Raw genomic sequence first — 12,034 nt, forward strand, 5'->3', positions numbered from 1 at the left:
TAGTCCAACCCCCTGCAATGTAGGAATCTTTTGCCCAATGTGGGTCTTGAATCTATAACCATGAGATTAAGTCTCAAGCTCTACCAACTGAGCTACACCTAATGTACCCAGGAACTGCCTTTTTGGCAGCTATCTCCCACTCACAGCCAACAATGCAATATCTTCTTTCTTTCTTTGGCCATCACTCGTAGCTGAGTAAGATTGTCTTCCATAAACACGCTTTTAACAATGATTCCGTAAGTGACTGTGGAGGCCAATTCTGGATCCACACGTCTTTCCACAGTGGGGTCATTGGTTTCCGGGCGGGAGTTGATCACAGTGAGGGTTTGCCAACCGTGCCTTCCTCTTAGCACTTTTCTCCCTTGTGTCCTGAGTTTGAGAGTCTTCAAAGCCCATGGCAAGTTTGGTAAAGGTTGTTCTCCAACTGGACCGCTCGCAGGCCAGTGTTTCCCAGTTGTCAGTGTTTACACTACTTTTTTTTTTTAGCTTTGCCTTGAGACAGTCTTTAAACCTCTTTTGTTGACCACCAGCATTACGCTTTCCATTTTAAAGTTCAGAATAGAGTACCGTATTTTTCGCCCTATAGGACGCACTTTTTCCCCTCCAAAAATGAAGGGGAAATGTGTGTGCGTCCTATGGGGTGAATGCAGGCTTTCGCTGAAGCCTGGAGAGCAAGAGGGGTCGGTGCGCAACGACCCCTCTCGCTCTCCAGGCTTCGCGGACCTCTCCGCAAGCAGCGGGAGTGTTCCCGCTGCTTGCGGAGAGTTGCCTGCACGCCGAAGCCTGCGCGCGCTGAGATCAGCGCGCCCAGGCTTCGCGGACCTCTCAGCAAGCAGCGGGAGCCAGCGCTGGGCTCCCACGGCTTGCAGAGAGCTGCCTGTTTGGGGGCTGGGGTCAGGGGAAGCTCGGGCCTCCCCCGCCGCAGCCCCGCGCCTGGGGGGGGGAAATAATTTTTCCCCCTTTATTCCCCCCCCCCCAAATAGGTGCGCCTTATGGGACGGTGCATCCTATAGGGCGAAAAATACGGTAGTTGCTTTGGAAGACAATCATCAGACATCCGCACAACATGACTAGTCCAACGAAGTTGATGTTGAAGAATCATTGCTTCAGCATTGGTGATCTTTGCATGCAATATCTATGTATATCTAGAAGCAAGCACTACTGAGGTCAATTGGACTCTCAGATAAGTGTTTATAGGCTAGCCTCAGTGATATTGCAGTCACCTAGGACCAGCAGGCTATGCATAATTTCTTTCATCCTTCATCAACGAAAATGTTTTGTTTCCTTGCTGGATCAGGTTGTCATTCTGGATTCTTTTTTGGATTCCAGATATTCTATGCAAGAACCCAGAACGTGCAATAAATCTTGTTTAGATACACCACTCATTGACTTAACATGTGATATTTATTCTCTTTTGAAGGTTTTTTTGAAGGTAAAGGATAGCTTCCTCCTCACTTGCAGTAGGAAGAACAGGAATATACATATATGTAGAATGACCCAGCAGTACCAGCAGCCAAATTAACTGTAACAAATAACATTTAGAGGACCAGAGATTTCCGACATCTTGCTTTAGAAGTATAACTATTACTGAAGATGAAGTAGAAATGTTGCTATTTCCTTCAGTTAGGTAATATCAACTCAGTGAGCACTAATAATTTTAGGGACAGTTTAAAATGACATCTAGCTGACAGTTTAAAATCTGACATCTAGCTATATAGGAAATACAATGAAATAGGAAAAAGTTGCATTTAATAAATCTATGTAATTTTAATTCCTGCCTCTCTCTTGAAGTGGCTTTAAATACAGTCGTACCTTGGTTTTTGAACAGCTTAGTTCAAGAACAATTCAGAACTCAAATGCCACAAACCCGGAAGTAGGTGTTCTGGTTTGTGAACTTTGCCTTGGAAGCCAAATATCCGGTGCAGCTTCCGAGGCTCCCAATTGGCTGCAGGACGCTCCTGCAGCCAATCGGAAGCTGCGCCTTGGTTTCCGAACGTTTCGGAAGTCGAATGGACTACCGGAACGCATTCTGTTCAAAAACCAAGATACGACTGTGTAAGGGTTATAAAAACACAATCACTACACACATTTACACTGAAACGTCATGTTTTGTAATTCTTATTTTAATCAGCATTCACCCTCCACAATCTTTCTTTGTAGCAAAAGGTTACACTGATACATTGAGAGCAGGAAAACAGTATGTTACATTCATGAGTATAGCATTTTAATTAATATACAATTGAAATTTTCAAAAATAATGAACTATATGCATAATTTATTCACAGTCTGAAACAATAAAAACAGAATTTCAAATGACTTCAAAAATGAGGGAAAGTGTTTTGTCACAGCTGTTAATGACATTGAAAACGTATTCCTACCTGCAATCAGTAGCGAGCATTCAGTCAAGCTAATGTGAAAACGGTGAAGAAAGTGCAGGAACAATTTCCTGCTCAGTTTAAATATCTGAACGTACACGGCAGAACATAAAACAAGACATCCAACTCTTAACTATCGCTGTAGGAGCTCACATTAGGGGGGAAATGATGTACCACTTACACTGCTGCAGTGAAATAAATTAACGTCCACAGATTTAAAACGTAAAAAATTAAGGCATGGCTGTGCTCTGAAAACAGACTGTTACTAAAGCTGTGCAAAGGTATTTCTAATTAGCCATAGTGAATGAAAACTATGTGTAATTATTGGTGAGAAACGGTTCAAGTGTTTCATATACCTAACAACGGAGCTGGCCGTCAAACTGCTTTCTAAATTACAGATGGTAGTCAGTGTAGGTGGTAAAATATCTTCAGCTAAGCAGAGTAGCTGTGTTCTCATATTACCCTTTAAGAACAGGTGCATTCATCTGTTTTACTCCTATGTCTGAAAATGCATGTTACTATCTTTACAGAACATAACAACAACATTTGGGCAACCATATCTTGGCTCAACAATCTGAAATATGGATGGGTCTTTTGTCCACACACACAGCTCCTTTACATTTCCCTTTGTGTAGGCTGGAATACAAAACGGGAAGTCTTCTTTTAACTTCAATTACACTTGAGAGAGAAGCAGCTAGCTGAAGTCAGCCGCTTCTATTCTTTGTAGTGCCTGAATGAGTTGGCACATAATCAATGAATAACGAATGCATCGCACACACATCAAAGCAGTTTAAAACGAACTTAGACGAACTTATGCAGCAACCTTCTCCAGACCTCCTTCCACAGTTAAGTCACAAATCATCTCTCACTTATTAGTAGCAGAGGGAATAACTGGACTTGTAGCATATAGTGGACGGTTGAGCAGATGAATAATGAAGCAGGGTTCACATACCAAGAAATGGACCCCAAAGACTGGCATGGCTGTTCTGTAAGAAACCTTGTTTTCAGTGATAGCCGAAAGCATTTGAAGGCCAAAAAAAAAAAAGGCAATAAAAGAAGGGTAGGAACACTGCGGGAGGACAAGTTACCCAAATTCTCACAATTGCCTAGACTAGTTTTAGAAAGTAATTGTTCTGCTTCTAGAATTGTGTTAAGCAGTTGTACAAGGCAACGTGAAGTATGGACCCCTTATTAAGTGGTAAAAATGCATCTTTCTTTGGAAGAGCAGCCTAGCTAGAAATTACACAGACCTGACCCTTTCCAGAGAGCCCTCATCTTCGATGGCCACTGACAATTATATTTAGAGTTCACAACCTTCAGCAAACTCAATCCTATTTTAGGATCTTCTTTCTCAGTAAATTCGTGAGTAGCATAATCATCGACGTCAGCGGCTACTTAAGCACCAGTACAATGCATTTCCCAATCTTTTAATTTAACGCAGTTTTTTTCCGTTTCGTTTTTGAAATGTCACTTTCTAAAGCGTCTTGTTCTTGGTGCTCATTAGCTAATGACTTTAATGCACAATTCAAGAGGGTATATGACACACAGCAAAATCCCGAACACTAGATATTACCTTATTAAGCTTGAGAAATCACTAAATGAGTTTGGCAAGATTCCTAGAATTGAATAAATTGAATGTAGGGCAGACAGCCAGATATTTTTTAAAAATTATTTCTGTATGCCCCTCTTTCCTTTTGAAAGACATAAGCAATTCATAAGCTATGTCTTAAAGTACTTTGACGAGAAAAAGCGTGCTTCTGATGCTGCTGGTCATAAGGAGGTGGCGATTTGAACAACAAAACTGGAAAACACATGGGGTCAGACCTGTCAACTTGAGTCTTACTGATACTCACCAACTTGTACAGTGCATTTTTTCCGGATAAATAAAAAATGAAGGTGTCTGCTGAAGTTGGACACCCCAAATCAGAGTTCAAGTGTACATAAGGTATATCTCCAAGTGATGGGAGAGGGCAGCTCCAGACAGACACACATACACATACACACAAATGTGGAATAGCTCTTTCAGATTGGAGAGCTTAACTGATGTACAAGACCTCGCATACCTGTAGCCAAAGGCGGTAAAGGGGACCCAAACCTGAAAGCAGAATTCGTTGTCCACGTGTCTTCTACAATCCTTAGTCAAAAATCAAGTTACCTGCTTAAAATGGCCAAAAGAGAAAGCGACGCAAGCTACCCTGGGGCTACACATATATATGCTTCATTCTTCAGTGTTGAGATTCTTCCCAGTGCAATTGCAAACTCTGAACATTTGAACAAACGAGAAGTCTTATCACAGTCTTATCGCAGTCCTGACCAGCTGTGCAAGTATGACGCCCAGCCTGAAGGTTGCGATGTGCTCTCTTCCTCACCTTAAGAAAAACACACATAAATCCTTTAAATACGAGCCAATACAGGTTTTCAGTCGCACAACTAAAAGCATGATTCAAATGGCCAGTATATTAATTGTGCCTTAAAATGTGGATATCGAACCTGACTTGAGTCAGAAACTACCTGTACAAAAAGTATAGTTAAGCAAGAATCGGCCATGGAACACTTTCTTGCAGGATCTAGGAATGACAGAATCATAGATGCAGAATCACAGAATTGTAGAGTTGGAAGGGAATGCAGGAATCAAGCCCACGACCCTGAATTTAAGAGTTTAAGTTCTACCGACTCAGCCATGTATAGTATAGCCATGTTAGTATTATTTTCAGATCAAAAGTCGTATTCAGCACATTGCTGAACATGCACCCCCCAAAAAAAACACCCCCTGCTCTAGGAAGAAAAATAACTCAGATTTTATAGTTACATGTTATAGTTTACATTAAAATTGTCACTGGTAACTTGTTTCTTAGATGTTGGAAGTTTAAACTGTAGAAAGCCGCTCTCTGTCCTTGCAGTTCTGACTGTATGCATGCCCTTGCAGATGGGAAGAGAGCCAGATTTCTCTCAATTTCTATCTTGCTGCAAAGTTCACCACCAACAGCAACTGTCCCAGTTCCCTTTCTCTGATAACACCAGTAGCAAAATGAAAATAAAAGCTTCATGTACCTTGAGCTATCGCAACTAGCCTTCCTTTTTCTTCTGGACTCAGCTGCAGCATGGTGTCAATGACTGGCAGAAGCCTCTCTCTTTCACTGCCCGATTTTAGGAATATAAACTGGAGCAGAACATTCTTCAGATATTCCAGATTAGCAACAGATTTCTCTCGCTCTTGGTTCCTTTCCAATCGCCTTATTTCACTTTTGAGAAGCTGGAGGTGAAAATCAAAGAAAGATCTCTTAAGATAACCACACGCGGACGCGAAGAAGCCCAACTGGGCACCGTCGTGACAAATGTTAAGACAAATGGCACGAGGAAAAGGTATGCACACTTCTGCACAGGTCCAAGTTCCCGGGCAGACTGAACTTGGCATGAACGTATGCCGTGATACATTGAACAGAATAGAACTTGTGCCAGTTCACACTGCTAAATTGCTTCAACATGATATGCAGATACACCAGTGAATGAAGGAAAGGATAAACTTTCCTTACCTTATGAACCACCCTGAGCCTTGCGATCATCATCTGAGGCCCTTCTTTCTGTGCACCCTCCACAGGGGGTTTGGAGGGTGGTAACACAAGTGGAATGCTCTCCCCCAAGGAGATACGCCTGACACCATCCTTGTTTAGTTTTACGCATGAAGCAAAGATTTCTCTTCCCCCACCCTGCACCTTTAGACTTTGAACTGAAGGATACTGTGGCCTCTTAGCTGGGTGGGATTTGCAGACCTGCCTTTTTATTACCAGTGCTTTCTAGTATTTTATTTGAACTGTTGCACTCTTAGGTTTTTATCGTCGTTTATAATTGGTTCACTGAAAATCGCTTTGAGTTACATTCTTAAGAAAAGCAACTAACCAACACAATAAAAACAAACTGATTGGGTCATGCAAAGTGATTGAGTGAACAACCCCTGCATGTTTGTCTATATAATATAACAACAACATATTATTTATACTCTGCCCATCTGGCTGGATTTGGGCGGCTCCCAACAGAATATTAAAAACACGATAAAACATCAAACATTAAAAACTTCACTATACTTCAAAAAGCCAGATAGTTGTTTATTTCCTTGACATCTGATGGGAGGGCGTTCCACAGGGCGGGTGCCACTACTGAGAAGGCCCTCTGCCTGGTTCCCTGTAACCTCACTTCTCGCAGGGAGGGAGGGGGCCCTCGGCACTGGACCTCAGTGTTTGGGCTGAACAACAGGGATGGAGATGCTCCTTCAGGTATACAGAACCAAGGCTGTTTAGGACTTTAAAGGTCAACACCAACACTTTGAATTGTGCTCAGAAACGTACTGGGAGCCAATGTAGGTCTTTCAGGTGTTATATAGTCTCAGTGGCCACTCCCTGTCACCAGTCTAGCTGTCTAGCAGTGGCAATAATGCGCACAGCCTATTTCAGATTAACTTTTTCCCGTGCAGTGATGCATCCCCATGCGAGACCACAAGGTCCTCTTTGGTCTTTCACACTTCTCACCACTGAGTCAAAAGCAGTCACTGAAGCTCTCAAGCTTCTGCTTGCAAGCGGACTCAAGCTCGCCCCATTTCCGACTCTTTCTAATCACTTATGGGACTGTGCACCAGGAAACTGACTGTGTAAAAATGCTTTCCTTTGGTGACAGTGATGGAGTCTCCTCGCCTCGTCCCAATTGCTTCACATTTCATTGTATTCTCACTGACAGGCAACTGACATTCTTAGCTGTCAAAAATCTATTCAGCTAATTTCCAGTTCCTGATTTTCCTAGACCTCTGGGGAGGCTTCCCTATTACTTCATATTCTGCCTTTTTAACACTCTATTAGCCCACATTCATTTACATTTCCTGACACTGCCTGGCTCCTTTTCCTAGGGAAGAACCAAAACCTTAATAGGAGATTCCATTCTGTGAGGATTTGTTAGTCCTCACGATCACAAAGGTGGGGAAGACAGTATTTCTGTGAGCTGATGGGGAGAAGCTGGCAAGTTGTGGGAGCGAGAATAGCACTGACTTCACATAACCACAAAAGGATTTTTAGACTTTGCAAACAAAGACTGATGCACCATGCAGTTCACCAGAGCTTGGGAAGGGTATGCCTGCTAACCTTTATTTGTTCCATGAGGATTACGTTGGTAGCTTCCGATTCGCGCAGCAGTCCATTTAAGTGATCCGCACTCTTCGACGTGGTGTTCAGCTTCTGCACCAACTCTTCTTTGGTGAGTTCAGCTTCCCAGTGTGGAGCTTCTAAAATGGTTCACAATAAGCCAGTTTCAAATGTGATTGATGTTTCTACTATTTCTTACGGCTGCAAGGTGTGTATATATTAAGGGGAATGCAGGTTTAGCAGGTTATGTGCATGGCAACCGGTGAAGAACATGTGCGTACGTTTTCCGTAAACCTGCTGCCCTGGGATCCTGTCACAATACACAGAATCTTCAACAGGCTTTGAAGAATGTGCATCTCTAGGCTGAATTTGACATTCTCTAGGCCATATGCGCATCATCATGGCTCATGATGATGGCTAAACATGAAGAAAGTATGACAGACCTCAATGCAACAATAAAGAAGTTGTACAACTTGTGCCAAGTTCTGCATTGTGCCAAAAACAGAACTTTAAAATATGAACTGCATCAATGCATGACCAAGCCTTCCTTACCAAATTTTGCATCAGGGGTATTAAGAAGCTGTTCCAACGACGGCATGTAAGTACTGGCAGAAGATACAGACTCTGTGTCAGTGGTTTCCATTCCTTCGCCCTCCTCCCTGGTTATAGTGTGCACATCGAGAAGAGGGAGGTCAGTGCTCCTCCGCTCTCGCAAGTTCTTTGCTGGTAGGTTGGACGTAGCAGAACCTGGAAAAATAAGCCATTATAAAGCAATTCCAAGACAAAACAAAACAAAACATCTGGAAGGGAATTACCTAAACATTGTTAACAGCCTATATTTTTTTAAAGTACCAAAAGACATACTGCTGTACAACATAGGAATGAAACATTGATTCATTCCTGAAGCAGAATAGGGGTCAGCAAACCTTTTCAGCAGGGGCCAGTCCACTGTCCTTCAGACCTTGTGTGGTGCCGGACTATATTTTTTTTTTGGGGGGGGGGGGAGAACGAATTCCTATGCCCCACAAAGAACCCAGAGATGCATCTTAAATAAAAGCATACATTCTACTCATGTAAAAACAGCAGGCGGGCCCCACAAATCAGCCAGAGATGCATTTTAAATAAAAGGACACATTCTACTCATGTAAAAACACGCTGATTCTCGGACCGCCCGCGGGCCGGATTGAGAAGGCGACTGGGCTGGATCCGGCCCCTGGGCCTTAGTTTGCCTACCCATGATCTAATCCCTAACCACCTGGTTATAAAAACAGTAACAGAGGTGGTTTTAGGGAAGCTCCGGCAAGCACTTGCTCAGCTATAGGAAGGAGGTGGGCGCCCTCACATCTCTGCACAGCATGAGACCTGGGGGAGGGGCAAATTTTGGACTGCTCAGGGTGCCATAATACCAAAGTCTGCCCCTGATAGTAGTAAAACTGCTTGGCTCTGCAGAGGTGCACTCTTCCCTCCCCAAAACCCCTCTGCTACATCCTGCCTAACAGGAAAACTAGTCCTACCACAGGACATTATGTAATAGGAGATTCGAATCAGTGACAGAATTGGCAATTCATCTTACATGAAGCTGGGGAATAGAGTCCTAAGTGGAGTTTATTCGACAAGCACAGAAACAGTTGCTAGGTGAGCTCAGCATTATTCCTTCAGTGAGTATCAGATAACTTACTTTTGGTGTTTGGCTCGCTTTTGAGTTGAAAAAGCTGGGCTTCTACTTTGGACAGCTGCTGCTGCAAAGTCTCCACAGTCTTCCTGTGCTCTTCTTGCAGGTGCCGGACTTGATCGCGGAAACTGTTGCGAAGAGCTTCATTCTGTGCTGTCAGCTGGCTGACAATCTGTGCGTGCTCCGACTTCATCACCATGTTTTCAGACTGGATTGTGCAGAGCCTGGAAAGTATTTCCACCCAGCCAAAGAATGTCCATGTTAGTTAAACAAGGAACTGTTAATGATGTCTCAACTTAGGGAGGGGGTGGGGAACAGAAAAATAGAGATTTATTGAAACATCTTCCCACCATAGGAACACCGAAGGCATGGAGGCTTTTAGCTCCAAAGGTCCGCTTGGGCACAAAATTCAAATATGAAACATCAGTCGTCAGCACAATGTAATTTACAAAGTGTATTAACGTACTTTTCTCGGAGCTCTGCTTCCTTTGCCACAGTCTCTTGAAGAATTTTATTGTGCCTTTCCAGCAGAGTGTCGTGTTCAGACTGCAGTGACTGAAGCTCGGTTATATTCATTTGTAAGTTATGCTGAGTGTCTTGCAATTTGATCTTCAGTTGGTCTATTATATTTTCCATGTGTTCTCTAAAGAAAATAAAAACACACTACTAAACACGGCAAACGTGTACCTTTTCCTGAACCTTCAAGTGTACCTTCCTAAATCACAAAAAAATGGAATTCTTCTGTGCTTTGTTAGTCTTCCATGACTGCATCTACATGGTTCCAAATCCATAATAGTATTGAAGAATGTAAGGCTGAAAGAAGTGATGAATTGATCTGAATTTCATCAAACACATCCAAATCAAATCAAACTTTTGTACTTTGGAACAAGCGGAACTCCACAAACAAGAGCGTGGAAGTTTGCCACATTGTATGGCTGCTGCATGCTGAATGGACTGGGGAAGTACGAGCAGGATCACAATGACTGCATCATGAGGAGAGGGAAGTTAAATAGAGGTACATTTTAGTGTTACATCTGAATCAGACAAATATTAAGTGTACTATGAACCTTTTTCGTCTCTATTTCCACTTGGGACTAAGTAAGATTCTAGATCTACTTTGCAAATACCACTGAGGCAATCTGTGAACTGGGAAACTTTGAGCCCTAATATTAACAAACACCCTGAGAACGGAATTTTGATTTAAACCAGCATCCACCAAAACCTTCCAACCATGCAACACTTACCTTTCCTGCTTGGTCACATCCGCTTCAGAGTGAGAAGACTTATTCTTCTGTTTTAAAACATTATGAACACGGACTTTGTAGCTTTCAAATTCAGAGGTTACAGCGGAGTATTCTGCCTGCAATGACATATGGGGGCAGAAGGTTATTTCAATTTGCATAAGGAACAAAACCTAGAGAGTTACTTGTGATGCACATGCACATCCATTTACACACTTCTTCTTTTTTAATTAGAGAAATATTACACCCCTCCCTTGAGCTTCACAGGATAATCTGTTCTTAAATGATGACAGTAAAAAAAAACACCTTTGTTTCAAAGGCACATCATTTGTAGCTTCAATGCACACATTTAATGCATGACCAAGTACAGTGCTATTTTGTAATCTAAGTGTAACCAACGACAACCAATAACAATTACAATTACAATGCAAGCCAGGGGCAGAAACCTCACAAGCCACGCTTCTCTTCCATGACACATTCTGCCATCACAAGCCAGTCCCCTCCTACACACACATCAATCACACGCCTAGTTATAGGTGTCACGGATTCTGAGTCATTCTGCTTTGTAAAAGCAACCAAGAAGATAGATAATTCTACGTTCAGTTTGGAAGTCTGCTGAAGAGCATGCAAAAAGCACTGCCCAGAAAGCAAAAACAGCAACCATTTATCTTTGTGCAGTAAACACAAAGGGGTGGGAGCTTCAAGCAGTACAAACGTTCTTTGCAACTGATTGAAAACGCTTTGTAACTTGATTCCCCTTCCTGCTCCCCAAAATATCCTTATGGGAAAAACAGCTTTTTCCACTCCACTCCATCTGTTACAAAGTACAAATCCCAATTTACGCCAGTTCAAGTGTTCTAAATGCAGCTGAATTACCTTCTATACAATCAGATTAATTTAACCTGTATATTGCAAAGCCTAAAATAATATCTATATACATACTGTGGTGCATAGCATCTCTAACTGTAACCTCCTTGCAATCAGTCAGACTTTTCTCTTTTATCCTGCATTTGCATCTACGAAATAGCAACACTAGGAAAGTCTACCAGGATATACGGCAAAACCGAAATAAAATAAGATACCAAACAGTTTTGCTCATAGGGAAAGATGACGAATTAATTCTCCTAAAAGAACTGTTGCATGCCATGGTGAGCATTTGGTCTTTAGTACTAAGACTGACTTTAATAAAAACATTTGCTCTTCACAAGCCCCTTGGAGATCTGAGAGGCGCACAAAGCTAGGCAACTGAATAATTCGTTTTCCGAAAGTACTGAATGTCAGGCAGCATCTCCCAACCTCTAAGCAACTGTTAAGATGCTTACTGGACGTTTTCATAGAGCAGCCATTCCTTAGGAACTGGAATCTCTCCCCCACAAGAAAATACCTTTGCTGTACTACATTCTTCTTGAAGAGCTGCTAATTTCTGCTGATAAGTACTCTGCACCCTCTGGTGTTGCTCTAGTGAAGTCCGCAGGTGTTCCTGTATCCTGTGTTTTTCTGAGGTTATATCGGCCAACTGGATCTGTAAAAGGACATTCACAGATCCAAAAGATTTGAATTTAGCAGTTGACAATGGTGTTTTCTCATTAAATGAAAAGTTATTGCTACAAGTTTCCATTT

At 42.4% G+C, this 12,034-nt stretch overlaps 1 protein-coding gene across 1 annotated transcript in view; it reads right to left on the minus strand.

Moving 5' to 3' along the window:
• Nucleotides 1-2,102: 2,102 nt before the first annotated feature.
• Nucleotides 2,103-12,034, minus strand: part of GCC2 (GRIP and coiled-coil domain containing 2) — a 30,822-nt gene continuing 20,890 nt past the window's right edge. The window contains exons 16-23 of the mRNA XM_083610404.1: nt 11,799-11,936; nt 10,418-10,533; nt 9,640-9,816; nt 9,180-9,397; nt 8,054-8,248; nt 7,502-7,641; nt 5,427-5,628; nt 2,103-4,744 (exon numbers count right to left, since the gene is read on the minus strand). Of these exons, the coding sequence (XP_083466530.1) occupies nt 4,674-4,744; nt 5,427-5,628; nt 7,502-7,641; nt 8,054-8,248; nt 9,180-9,397; nt 9,640-9,816; nt 10,418-10,533; nt 11,799-11,936 (1,257 nt within the window). The 3' untranslated portion in view covers nt 2,103-4,673. The remainder of the gene's footprint in view (nt 4,745-5,426; nt 5,629-7,501; nt 7,642-8,053; nt 8,249-9,179; nt 9,398-9,639; nt 9,817-10,417; nt 10,534-11,798; nt 11,937-12,034) is intronic.

The sequence above is a fragment of the Podarcis filfolensis genome (assembly GCF_964270895.1).
Source record: "Podarcis filfolensis genome assembly, chromosome: 4".
Lineage (NCBI taxonomy): Eukaryota > Metazoa > Chordata > Lepidosauria > Squamata > Lacertidae > Podarcis > Podarcis filfolensis.